Source organism: Schistosoma haematobium, chromosome 1, assembly GCF_000699445.3.
Source record: "Schistosoma haematobium chromosome 1, whole genome shotgun sequence".
Taxonomy (NCBI): domain Eukaryota; kingdom Metazoa; phylum Platyhelminthes; class Trematoda; order Strigeidida; family Schistosomatidae; genus Schistosoma; species Schistosoma haematobium.
The window spans coordinates 62593198-62608037 of NC_067196.1; the positions used below are offsets into that span (position 1 = coordinate 62593198).

The 14840-nt window shown below is 34.0% G+C and overlaps 1 protein-coding gene across 1 annotated transcript; it reads right to left on the reverse strand.

The window, feature by feature from the left end:
* Positions 1 to 8731: 8731 nt before the first annotated feature.
* Positions 8732 to 13580, reverse strand: MS3_00000874 (uncharacterized protein). Its single transcript, XM_051208468.1, has 2 exons — positions 13018 to 13580; positions 8732 to 8839 (listed from the first exon to the last, which is right to left on the reverse strand). The coding sequence occupies exon 1, from the start codon at positions 13454 to 13456 to the stop codon at positions 13103 to 13105; it is 354 nt and encodes a 117-aa protein (XP_051074753.1). The 5' UTR covers positions 13457 to 13580; the 3' UTR covers positions 8732 to 8839; positions 13018 to 13102.
* Between the last annotated feature and the right edge of the window lie 1260 nt (positions 13581 to 14840).

The window sequence follows — 14840 nt, forward strand, 5'->3', positions numbered from 1 at the left end:
AATTCTTCATGTCCTTTCCTTTTTTTCTCTTTCCAAATTTATTTCACTGTATTATACTCGTTGAATAACATCTTCAAACCCTAATGTTTCCGATTACTGCTTATACTTTTACTACCTCTACCACTGGGATTTGAATCGTCAATTGTATCTGTGTGCTAATGTGGTGTGGCAACTTGAACTGATGGACGAACACTCGAAGTTCTACGTTGTTGCTGACTGACTGACCATGCCAGACAGATCGGTTGAAGAACGGTAAGACTAAAAGCAGCAAACCCAAGGCCCGAAGGCGAAGTCGTATTTCTGACTGTACGGACGTGTGACGACAGTAAGGTGTTTCCTTCAAACAACCAGCATAATAGCGACGTTACCTTCCCTCAAGGAAGGCTGGGGTTAGGAAAGGTCGATCCAAGAATGCACACCTCGCCTTATCCCACGGATTTCCGTCTCCGGCGGTAAGTTCTCAACAAGTACGGAGCTAACACGAAAATTACTCACAAAAAGGTCGTGTGAGACCGGCCTCAAGGAGTTGTCCCTTGGGCACTGTGGTCAGGCTCTCGGATCAATAGGACCACCTTTGATGCAATTTTATTTCCAGGTATCGCTAGATGAACCCTTCCACGGTGTGGACAACCAGATCACTTTGTTCATAATCAATCTCCCCCTTCAAACCAAGCGTGAATCAACATTTATAGTCGATCAAAAATAAGTTATAGACGTGATGAATAGGATAAGACGTGCACACACATATGTTCATATATAAAAACAGTCATGGTTGATAAGGTTAAAATGTGACTCAAGATGAATGAATAAACTGATTTCTTCGAACGCTAGAATAAGCTGTGTGGACCTATCCTGGCAACCAACATTACAAGCCTTGTATCAACGACCATATTACTAACTAATATATAACGATAAATTTGTGTCGAACGTATATGTGTCTTTGTGGATCTATCGAGTTCACATAAAAAAGACGAGGGATATCTTTCTTTATGAAGTATATATTGTGTAAATTGATAAATCTTGGGACTTTTTCATTTACTGGAAATTTCCCTTGAACAAACTCCATAGTGTAAATACTAAAGTCTTTTTTCAGTATTGAATGTTTTGTATGTATGTGAACAAAGCTGAGGTGTTAATATGTATCATACATTTGTAATGTTCCAATGAGTAGAAAAATTAAATTTTCTAACGTTTCATAACTCAATATAAGTCACTTCTTCAGAGAATAAGTAAACAAATTGAGCTAACAAACGTCTAAATAGTACAAAAGGACAAAACAAAAATATTTAGTACAATCAATCAAAAAAGAGGTCTGACCATGTCAATGTCATGTTACTCCGGTTGAGATGATTTATGTGGGACATGTTTAGGTATTTATGTGTTGATAGGTGAAATTTGTAATTTTAAAGGGTAGAGTTGAATTTCTATGTATAATAACAGTATGAAATGTGAATGGAATCAGACATGGTGATTCGGATAGATGGTCCAAGTCGGACGAATAGTAAGACCTTATCTATTGAGAGCAGTAGGATCTAGTAGTGTGTGGAAAGCGTCAGCTGCTCGCCTTTTATAGTTATGAAAGCCTTTTTTGTATCATTTCGATATTTGAATTGATAGTTATTGAAAATGGCATGCATCGCTACTGCCGATCTAATTTGTAGTTTATCAAGTGCTATAAGATTATCAAGTGGTTATTTTGTGTGTCTTAGCTGTTCTTTGGTTTGAGTTAAAATTTCACAAGATGACCGATATAGAAGGCATCACAATCGACACACATTAGTTTGTAGGCACAATTGTGCTGACATGAAGGGAATCCTATCCTTCAAACGAACTAAAGCATTTCAAAGGGTGTTAGTTGCTATGTAGCACTCAGTGTTGCTTTGAGACTCTTTGGAGTTCTGTTCTACCACAATGGTATGGTAAAACTACAATGACAATCCATGGAACTTCATCCAGACTATTATTCACCAGTAAATCCTTTCATATTACAAATGTCAGACTTTTCACCCATTAACACACACAAACGTAAATACACAAATATGTTTCGCATATATCATCTTAATCAGAGTAACATGACATTGACATGGTCAGACCTCTTTTTTGATTGATTGTACTAAATATTTTTGTTTTGTCCTTTTGTACTATTTAGACGTTTGTTAGCTCAATTTGTTTACTTATTCTCTGACGAAGTGGCTTATATTGAGTTATGAAACGTTAGAAAATTTAATTTTTCTACTCATTGGGACATTACAACTATATGATATTTAATAGTGACAGTCTACCCAATGCTCAGTTCGTTTGAAACCTCGGTAATGATACTTACAAACCTGTAGTGTGTTTATCTTACAAGGAGTGATCAAGTAAAACATAGAACATCAGCATATACTTATTATATAGGCTACTTACTCCTTACTTTTCAAATGTTTTAATGAATTAAGTGACTGAATTTAGTGGCTCATTATTTGATTCGTCTAACTATCAACTGGTGCGTCAAAAATTCGAATCACATTTAACATGGAGAGTTGTTTACTGTTCTGTAGCCCTAATGTAGTCGATGTATTTCATATCCTAATTGTCAACGATGTATGTAGTTCCTGGATTAAATACGTACGGAATTACTATGAGTCTCTGCCCTAGAGCAATAAATTCATATCGTATGTTATTTTCATACCATTAATCCCATTTATGTTATTTGCATATACCTTTTTTGTGTATGGTATTTTGTTTATCTCGTAAAATGAAATTCACTATCCTCTTAACTTTATTCTAAGGGAAGGAAATAACAATTTAATTAGTTTTCGCTTACAATCTTCTAATCAACGCTTCGATTTTTCCTTCAAATTATGTGGTTAATATTTTTATTACCAATATTTTCTTGTTGTTACTATGATATTTATAACCCTTAACCTGAGATTGGTTAACGTATCGATTGCATGTTAGAAAAACAACAGTCAGAATTGATGTCAGAAAAATACTATTACTGTAATATTTATACAGTTTTTCTTATTTTTACGGAATACTAAAATCTGTGTAACCAACTGCACAAATGTCGCAAACAGTTTTCCTATTTTGAATTTAATTTAGATAATTATTCATGTAACTAACTGTATGATATTCTATCTATTTGGAACAAAAAATTACTGGTACAAACGAGCATAAAAATAAATGTGTATCACACAAATAAGTGAAGGAAATTATGAAGAGGTAGATGAAGTGAGACGAATATAACCAGAAAGTAACCATATGAGTAAAAAAAAGTGAAACAGTTCATTTAGTAAAGTACAAACAGAAACAACATAAAATGACCACCTATTCGCTTTTCCAACCCGTCTCAGTCGTGACAAATAATACACGATGATGCTGGGATATTATTCGTAACATATATCTAAGTAACTGTAGCCAATATTTGAATTATGGTTACTGTTCCCGAACACATGTTATTTCCATTGGACGTCAGAAGTCTTTTGGAGACAACGATGATCAAGCAGGGAAAGTCCCTAAACATCGTCAACTCAGAGAGCACAGGTTTCAAAAGCAGAGCAGAAATGGTCTCATCGACGTTTTGTGAACCCGATCTTTCACGGCCAGACTAAAATGAGAACGTCACCAAAGGTGATTTAGGTTGGCATGAGTTATTCCGACTTTCATTATACGTTAATTGGTCACATCAGTAACAGCAATATCAACACACACAACCAGCCAGATACACAAACTCTTCAACTACTAACTGCTCATCATCCAGCGTGAATGTATTCATGGGCTTCTGACAGTCTCGAAAAAGTGCTTTGGACTTCGAAGATGCTACGTACATTCCATAGCTACGGACAATGATTTCCAACTAGTTAAGTGCGGACTGCATCGACTGAGTATCATCGTACACTAAGATAATATCATCTTCATAATCGAGACCAACAAATTTATCTTCAGGCTGCAGATCCACAGAACTACTGCCTCATTTCGTCAAATTTGTTTCCAAAATGTAACTTATGGTAAAGTTGAAGAGAAATGGCGAGGTTGAGGGATTCTCTCTGACCCAATTGCGCGAATAGAACAGTGGAGAAAGGTAATTGTATGCCATCACTCTACCTAAAGTGTTTATATATAGAGGCTTTCGGATGTTAACAAACCTCTCAGCCACACAGTTCTTTCGTGACGAGGTTAGTAAGACCATTTACTTTGATAAAAACTTTCAATTCAACGAAATAATCAAAAGGTTATGGGAATTTAAACAGTGAATCAACTTTATTCTTAAGGGTTTTTGGATCCTCCAGTCACTGATGTTGAGGATTAAAGTTTGGTATAGTGTATTCTGAGTGGACATTATCATTAACTCACAAGTTTATGAGTACAGTCGAATGGTGAATAGCAGTGGAATACAGGACATACGTTTCATCGTATGTGTGGCTTGTCAGATGGATATAGCTGCATCTCGGTGTTTATTTTTTCACCAGGACTCGATTCCAATACCTTACACTTCAAAACTTGTGACACGATAATGGTGTCGAGGCAATTCACTAATGATCCAAACATATCAAAACAGACCGATAAAAATTCACTTCTTAATATTAACAAAACACGAATACAATACAATTATATTCATCCCCGTGTCCTTCTGGATTCTGCAGTTAATTAATACGCGGAGTATTTGGAACGAAAGGCACTGGGTTCGAGCCTCAGTGTAAACACAAACGCGAGTTTGGCTATGTCTAGGCGAAAAGCCACAAGAAGTTTCAGACTCACGTTCTGAATTCCACTGCTACTTACTACCCATCTTTACTTAAATTGTAGGGATTCACAATGTATATAGCATCTATCTTCAATTGGTTCACACTCAAGTGGAAAGATTTTTTATACCGACATCATATAGGTTTGAGTTGCATAACCAGATGGTTTTATTTTTTGGAAACTCTTATGACAACACAACATGCCAATTATTATAGTAGTACTTTTTCTGATGACACATTAGTGTCATTACTGAAATATTAAACTGTGTTTGCAAACCATCAAGAAATTCCCCATCTTATGGGTTCAGTGTCTGTTATTTAGTAAGGAATTAATTATTAGGTAGTTAAAAATGACAGTGAGCAGCTTAAAGTGAAGATGGGATTAAAGAACATCATGCTGGTCAATGCATAGGACTCACTTTACAAGGTTCTCATTCCTCTTTAACACTGTCCACGATTATTTCTCATAAAGCTCCAAAGCAGGTGCTTAGTATCGGTTTGAATCTGATATCTTGAGAAAGAGATTTCGAGATCAAATAAGCAAATGATTTTACTTGAAAATCGAACAGCTCCTTAATTATTGTGTGGGCTTCTCATCATTTGGATGTTAGATAGTTTTTTTAGATTTGAAACAACTTGTATCGTTTGGATACGACAGTGAGAAAGGAGGGTTGAACGGATCTTGAATTTGGAGATCTGTAAGTTTTGTTGCTAACATTGACAGATTGAACTTCCAATAAAAAAAAACCGAATGATAAATTTTGATTCAAGTTATCTGAAGATTCACTGAAGTAGTTTAGTGATTAAAAAACCCGGCTTTTGACCGGTTACTTATAGGTTTAAAATTATAGCGACTCGCGTGCAATCGAGTTTAGTTCAGTCAAGGCCTTTTGTTGACCTATTTAATGGACAAAGTCATCCATGATATAACAACTTGTTGTACTATCTTTATTATTATGCTTGTATGAAATACATATGCTTGAACATTGTTTAGCGCCTACGCATGTATTCATTCTGCTAGCTTCATTATTAACTGCTTAGTCTATTCGCTGACTCATCCATTTTCCTACATATATATATATATATATATATATATATATATATATATATATATATATATATATATATATATATATGTACATTTGCACCCATTCACTACAACTACTTGCTACTGCTACAATCGTAGTTCGCTTGCTCATTCATTTTGCCTCTCTGCCGTCTGGTCCGAATTATCTACTAAATAAACTGTAGTAGCTGCTTCTTTTTGCCTTCTGATTTCAAACATCGTTGAAGATTATACGATAACGGTTCGAGGGTGATTAGTTATCGAAGCACAGCCACTACAAACTTCTCTTCATGTACTTAGATTTGGTTACTTATCATCCTCACTTTACGAAACCTACATCTGACAAATGTATGCGTCGGCCGAATCTGTCATATCACATTAGAACGGTGGGTTAGCATTGTTTCAAGACAGATACCAGAGTAGTAGAAGTCACGAAAATATCAGTAGCATTAGTAGTAAAAGTAGAAACGACTGGGTGTTGAAGAAAGGTGTAAGGTGTCATATCATATGGCCCGTCCAATATGAAGTGACATAATCGTCAATCAGGATACCGACTTCTATGATCTTGTTCCAGTGCTAAACCAATGACACGTTAAGCAGCATCAGCTGCCTTGAGTCAACTCTGAATCCTTATTGGTCCTCTGCAGTAGCTGTGTGTGAAAGAGGTGGTAAATTAATTATAATATTCAATTTGAATGTTATATTTTTGTAGACAGAATCAATAGATGAAGTATGGGAATTGTTTATAAATTTTTCATAACAGTATATTCAAAAGCTTCATAGAACATTTCTTGTTGATAAATTCTAAGAAAAAAGCTTATATCAGTTCCATCACAGGCCATCAGAGTCAAGCTATTGAGATAAATGTCTACAAAATTTTCGAAGCTCACATATTTTGAATATGTCTGTAAAAACTGTCAATGACTTCCAAATACTTAGTCACATCCCAATTCATGAATGTCCCCCAGTATTTGCATTGTTCATCGTTAAACTTATTATTATTATTATTAGTTTGCATGTTTGTTGATTTGTGGTTGCTTGCCATTCTTTCCAACTGTTAGTAAACGGAACTTATGTCAGTACGTTTGCCGGCTAGTACTTTGCTTGAGAGCTAAGTTTGATAAATAATATGACATTTTGTTTTGTATATTTTTAAGCTTAATCAAAATTCACTATTGTCTAAATACCCATTACGTTTCAGTGGCGGTTGATAATAATAAAGGCAAAATTGGTCAATGTAAGGTTTAGCATTTACCGCAACTGAGAAAATCTAATTTATGGTACACAGTTTAATGGACACAACAAACAACCGGAAAAAGATGAATATTATCGAACCAGACACATATGTGCATTGGTTCCAGTTAACATACATCATTAGCACAGTGAGATGAAATTATTTGGAAACAGATACCAGAGTAGTAGAAGTAGTAACGATATCAGTAGCATTGGTAGTACAAGTAGAAACGATTAGGTACTGAAAAAAAGTGTAAGGAAAGGTCGGGATTCAAGAACTTATGGAAGTCAAACAGTGAATGCAACTGAGCCACTAACAACGATTTTCAGTCACGTCACTCGGAGTCTCTAACCATTGGTTACCGTAATCCCACAAACACCAACTACGTGCTCTCCATCCACCTAACCTCCTTCTAGCATACTACTCCTACATCGTCCGTCCAAGTTGCCATTGGTTTCAAATATAAAATACATCTCCTAATCACCTCAGTTCATGAAGTTTCACTACTTCGTCAGTCGATTCGCCGTCTTTACCCAGTACCCATGTCTAACCTCGACACTGTTCATCACTCAGTTGTCCCAAACTACATGAGCGACGCTTCGAACATCGCACCTGAGATCGAATACTAGTAAATCACAAATAGCCCCCCATTTTTAATGCTCGTGCTCCACATATCAGTAATGTGGAACAGAGTGAACTGCTGCACAAGAAACTTGTCCATTTGTTGGCAGACGGATATCTATCCCAAGTCATAAGTGATGCGATTTGGCAAAGACCCACTAAGCTGTCTGAGTCTGTACCGAGATTAAGTCATGCACCAAATCAGTAGAGATGATGAGACTTTCACGATAAGAGAAGTGGTATATGCGCTCAACCACGTTAATTACTGGTTCGGGCGCTGAGGCACACCGGCTCTAAAGCAACACTCTGCACTTGGCGGGAGATCGTTTCGTAAGTGCTTAGATTGTTACTTAAGGCTGTCGGACGGCCGTGCTTCTCAGTGTGCTAACATTACTCACATACAGTATGGGACAGTTATGAGCACAAATACCTGTACATGGCAGCCAAATTAAATAGTTTCCACAGTTACAAAAGATGGAGTGACAGTAGTCAAAAATAAACTCTCAGAACTGGTTATTCATTAAGTCTTATCTAGATTGTCGTGGTTTCAGTTGTACTGTGTAGAGCAAACACAAAGAACGTGTATTCAATTTCAGTATTATGGAATATGTATTTTCGTATGATGAAAATGATTGTTTGTTTTTAATTGAGATCATGAATCGATCTATGTTTGAACACTATTGAAAACCTGGAAGCACTTGATGACCGTTTCGTTCCAGTATGGGACTTCTCAGCAGCAAGCATTCACGATTCCACTTGCGTGATTTGAACCCACTGAGTTGTAAATTTACTTCTTCCTAACAAATATAGAATTTTAAAGATGAAAATTCGATGTTATCGCGTCATTGTAATCGATTTTACTCTTTTACTAATGTTTCCAATCTAATCTTTGTCAATTATTTTCACATGTTTTATTTAGCTACAAATGTAATCGTTTTTAAATTTCCACGTACATTATAGTTGAATACATATAAGAAAGTAGATTGGTATAGTATATAAAGAAAATAAATTACTGACGTTATGAATTACTAATCAGTTAATTAAATAACATAACATTGAATAATTCATTCAACAATACAATCATTGATAACGTTTAGAGGAAATGGTCGCTTGTTTTCTTTTTTTCGATTGTCTATGGTATTTATACATGCTACTTATTAATTCATTTTTTCTTTGTCAGTAGAAATACTGTTTCTGTTATTAAGAAAAAAAAGTGATAGAACAGTCACTACTACAATGAATATTGTTTTCATGTTACTTGCATTAATGAAATTAAGTGCAGAGTAATTCATAGTGATAGGATTGTAACCTGATGTAAAGTTTTGCTACTTCATAAAAATTTGATAACTTTACAAATATTCCTTAAATAGTCTAAGCTTATTTGAAAAATATAACGAATAGTAGCTTTTAAGAAACATCATATTTCCTTGTAGACAAAAGTAACACCGCAAGTACAAGTATGATTGTGTAATTTTAGCTACTTTGTATCATTAAAACTAATAATTTCTTAATATGTATTTTCCGATTCATTTGATTTGTTTTACAATCTAATTTATCTGGGCGGTGTGTGCTACTGATGTCAACAGACATAAGTAGTATATAACATCAATTGGAAGTGAAATGCCTCGCGGCACAAGGTTAAGAAGATCGAAGAAAATAGAACAAGCCCATAGAATGATTGGTGTAGAAACGAACAAACGATCAAGTCTGAGACAATTGATTGAGATTTTGCAAATGAAGTATTTACTGCATGGTTCTCAGATTTTACAAAGTGATTCTGTAATTTTATGTTCAAATACATCTATGTTCTTGTTTACTAAAGTATCAGTTTATTATTTAATAGTAGCAAATTTTATTGGCTATCAATTAAAACAGGGTTATCTTTGATCAGTTTCTAAAATTTAGCCTTTTGATCAAGACAATTTGGCAGTGAAGTATCACATTATAAGTATTCAAGACTTCTAATTTCTGTACTTCCGAATTAGTCTACTTCAATCTATCTATCCATGTAAATTAAATTTATGCCAGAAATGTAAGTTTTCTTGATTTATTTTTCGAAGTTACTCAGCAGTATGTTCAAAGGTAGATAATTCAACATCTGCGCTTAATTCTTAAATATTCAATATTAAATTACATTTGTTAAAGAAATGCTACATACATGTATATCCATTACTATAAAATTTATCTATCAATAAAACTCCAATAATAAATCAATACACTTTACCATTATCTTCTTGTATATAAGCAGATGAAACTATACGTTTTGTTTACAGCATATGTTTCAGCTATACATTTTCTAGGTACTGAATTAATATCCTTTAAAACAAACAGTATATTAAGTCTACTGACATTGCTAGTGAAGCAAAAAGTATATATATATACCATATGGTATTAATCATTAAAAGGATAAGTAAAGGAGATTCAATTCAAGTGTATTAAAACTAATTTACTACTAAATTTTAATATTTCTTACATCAAATCCTAAACTGTAAAGTCTAAAAAATTTGATGAACTGGAGTCGGTCAGGAATGTACAATATTTATTCTGGTATTCGTATTGTGACAAATCAATATTGGCTTAATATCTTGTCTATCACCAACAATACTACGTGATTGTATTGCATAACTGCTATCTGGTAAGATTAAAAATTGAACGTCAGGTGGTTAGAGGCAATTGTAAAATGTCCTAGATTTGACTTTCATGACTGTTGGAACATGGTTATCATGAGAGAACTGGTGCTATTGGTGAGATCCGACTATGCAACATTGAGTTATTTTATTTATGACTGGGGTTCTGTGGGACTAAGGTGTTGACACCAATCAATCTTGGAATAGCAACAAATATCATATTGCTTAGTCCTTAATGTTGGCTAATCACCATCAATCAATTTGTGGTGAGGACGTTAGACTAAACTGTCAACGACATAACACTAACCGACTTAGGTTGCGAAATCGAGTCACTTAAAGTAGTCTCAGCTTCTCAATATGATCTAAAAAGTTCGATGAACGTCCAACATTAGACAGTGAGACATTAATCACTACACAGTGACTATTTATTCTTGAGCTCACAAATACATGCATCATTCACAGCAACCCATTACCTTTCGTTGTCTATTTTTAAAGTAGTCGCAAAGATACGACGGCGAAACTCAAAGTGATGTATTTGATGTCTGTTAAACGTGAAGAAATCCCGTAAGCATCTTATAAAGTGGTTATAAGGTTTTTCCGTTATCCTTGTAGTGTATACCGTTATACACATAGCGCCAATTTCCTAATGAAGAATTTCCCATTCAAAAAAGCATTGTTGAGAATTTCATGGAATTACTTAAAAGTATACCATCAATATGATCCATATGGTCAATTTGAGTGAAGAAAATGAATCATGATTTTCTTCCCTTTATCATCTTGAAGAGAGCGAAAAACAGATTCTAGCAGAATTTCATGAATTCACTTTATTTCATTTGGCTCTCGTCAGCTGCTTACAACCTGTGATATTTAAAATCATAATTAGAAAGAATGGGTTTAAATTACTTACATGAAAGGGTTTGGTTGGAAGTTATTTTGAAGACACATTAGTATAGTATAGTAAGGGTGTAGATAAATTTAATAAACTGAATAAGTTATTGCAAATGTATATCTTATGTAGAAGAAAATTCTACAACATTGGTTGTGACAAGAGTTCAGAGGGTCAGGAACAAGTGATCACATAGTGAGTAAACGCTGATGGGAATAAAATGAGTAAAGCTCAGTTAGTAAAATAAGTTTAATAATCTAGAACACCGTCGAATTCAAAAGATGTAATGGGTGAGACTACAATTTATGGACGACCTTTGAGCGACGCTGTACTAACCTTTAGAGTGTCTGCCTACTTACTAGGGCTAAGTGACGGTTATAAAGCAGTTTGAAGAATAAGGATTATGATTTACAGTTGATGGTTTAGGTTAGGAATTAGATTTAGGGTTTCCATCACGAACTGACATCAGCTATAATGCCAAAACTCTATTCAGCCAAATGGGTGAATGAATTTCGCGCCAAAATCTACGACCTGTTATCGTAAATCTGATTGGTTCGTCCGTAAATTATAGTCTCGCCATGTAATGATCTAAGTAAACGAAAGAAAATGACGAAGACATTTTCTTAATGATGCAACGAAAGAATATTTATCACCAAAGCAAAGAAAGATTAATAGCTATCTATTTTTGAACACATAAGTCAGATTTTTGACGCCTGATAGGAATGGTTTCTGCAAATTTCAGAAGACTGGGGCTTGTCTGTTTATTAATCAACTTGAAAGATTATGAGGTATCGACCTAATGTCTTGTATCTAAGAGATGTTTGGTAATTGTACTGCTTATGGTCGATCTTTCTCTTATTCTAAGGCTTTTTGAAATATGTTCAGAAAATCTTAGATATACCTTCATTTCTGTTCGGCCAATGTAGCTGCTTTGACAGATACTTGTAAATTTATAAATACAGCTGGCGGAGACATGATAGGGATGCTTGCCGACATTTATTTGGTTATTGAACATGCTGTTTTATACAAAATTGCTAGTTTGACTGCCGGGTAAGTTCTGGCTAAAACAGTGTTAAGCCTCCTTCTGATTGTACTTGAGACGTCATCACCTTTGAGGATGTGATTTATAGATATTGGTTTTTTAATGACTGTAGTCACTTCCGTCTTGTTTTCTTCAGTATTTTTTATATTTGTCAATAAATTTCTGTAGATACCAGTTGTCGCTTAGGTATTTTTTAACGTTCATCAACTCTTTGTCCAGTTTGTCAGTGGTACATATCCTACATACCCTATAAATAGCGATTTGACCAATGTTTTGTTGTATTTGACTGGACAAAAACTAGTGAAATTCAGGCAAAGGCCATCCCAGTTACTTTTCCGATAAACTGAATATTGAACTGTCCCGTCTCCCCTACGTTTTATGGCAATATCATGAAAGTGGAATACGTCATCCTTTTCGTGTTCCATAGTAAATAGTATTTCAGGATGAGCATTATTGGGGGTCCTCACAGACAGATCGCATTTTGTTTACTGTTGCAGACAATAAACGTCTCATCAACATATCTGGAGTATCCCGTCATTTCACTAATCGCCTGTTTGAGTACCGTGTTTTCAAAACACCTCATAAAAATATCTGCTATTATTGGACCTAATGGACTTCTCATTGCTACACCATTGATTTGACGGTATATGGTGTTATTCAACTGGAATTGAAAGCTTTTTGTGTACTAAATAGTAGTTTTTTGAGTTTGTGACTGGCACCAGTAGGAGACTGAAATCCTGACAAATTGTATAACTAGTTTCAAAAAGTGATGTCCTAATGAACAAGGATGTTACATCAAAAGAAACCATGAACTTACCGGCAACATTAGTATGATCTAATCTGTCAGTCAATTAGAATGAATTTCTAAACGGATATGTTAGTAATACTTTGACACACTGTCTCTATCCTTTTTGCCAGCCAGCGTGCAACTTTGTGATACAGTGAATAAGTCTAACAGGGATATCATGTTTGTGAACCATTGGTAAATCATTCATTTGAGGCAGACTTAAGACAAGAGGTTTCAAATCATTATAATTATAATTAGTAATCATTTTCATCTTTAGATGTTCTCTAAGTATGCTTATTATTTGTTTTTCTGTTAAATCACTTAAATCCTTGTTGAATTTATCTACCTCGAATCTCAGTTGATCGTCTAAGCTTGAATTCATCTCAGTAATATAATCAGTTGTGTTTATTAGAATAACATTTGAACGTTTATCTGATCGTAATATCATTACCTCATTATTTTGTTTCATGTCTCGGAAAGGCTTTCAAATGTTTCTTAGATAGAATATTTGACTTTGGTGTCTGTGATACTAAATATTGGTTAACAATATCAGCTATGATTAGGAAGCTTAGATAAATTTTCATATGTTTGTATATATATATTCATAGAAGTGCAAATAATCTCTGAAGGTCACTTAGTACTAGAAATCAATACACATGAATTTTAACTAAACAATGACCAGTGAATATGAACAAACAAAAAAACAAAAAAAAATTTTTTTTATCCAGAACCTGAATTATAATGATTATTAAATTAGTAACTATGCTGATTTAATTAATAACTTTTATTGTATTACATTTATAACAAATATATAAATACAAATGATCATTTTATAAATGATAACAGTTTTGTGTCTGAGACTGATTTATATTTGAATATTATAAATAAATTTTTATGTTAATTATGTTAAGTATATATATATATATATATATATATATATATATATATATATATATATATATATATATATATATATATATATATGTAAATGTACCTTGATCACTTTTCTAGGTTTTCAATGATGAGACTTTTAACTAAAACTCCATAGGGTTTTTCGTTTGTTTGTTTAGTTGGTTTTTAAAAAAAATAAAAGTTTATGTAAAGAAATGAGTATTGGTAATAAAAAAGAAAGAAAGAAAAGAAACGATCGATGTCCAATGTGTAAATAAACTATTTATGAATAACATTTTATATTGTTAATATAAGAGGATGTATGTGGTAAATGTTTAACTTTTAAAGATTAGAAAAGTAGTATTTAATTAATGTGTTTAAATAGTACTGTTCACATTGCCCCGAAATGCCCTGGTACGGTGGAGTATGGGGAGAGTCAGCTCTCTCTCGAAATGCTCTAACATGGCAATGTGCATACAACCACTGACAGGGAAGTCCTACTCACTGCCTTCTTGTGGCGGGGGTGTTGTTTACGAAATCGAGAGGACAAATCGAATGATTTGTGTGGCGCATATCTATTTAAATACAACTTGAAATCAAGGTTCAATATTCACGTTAGATGTAGCAATTATGATGCTACTAAATTATTAGTAAATGCGTATGGCTCTCAGTCACAACGGAAATGTAATGAAGGCATATTCATGGCTAGCTATGAAAAAAGATTGTATAAAAAGAAAATGTCGACGACTTCCAGATGTATAACTGGTACGTAGATGATACTTTTATCAACTGTGATAATGGATTTAACTTGGATCATATGATCATAAGGAAATAGATATATGTTATTAGCTGAAGATAAGGCTTCATTTGCTTAGGAACATGTATCTACATTTCTGAATGAATTGTACACACATTACTGATTTGATTATGAATACAGTGGTTTTGAGTGCTGTTGGAGGTAA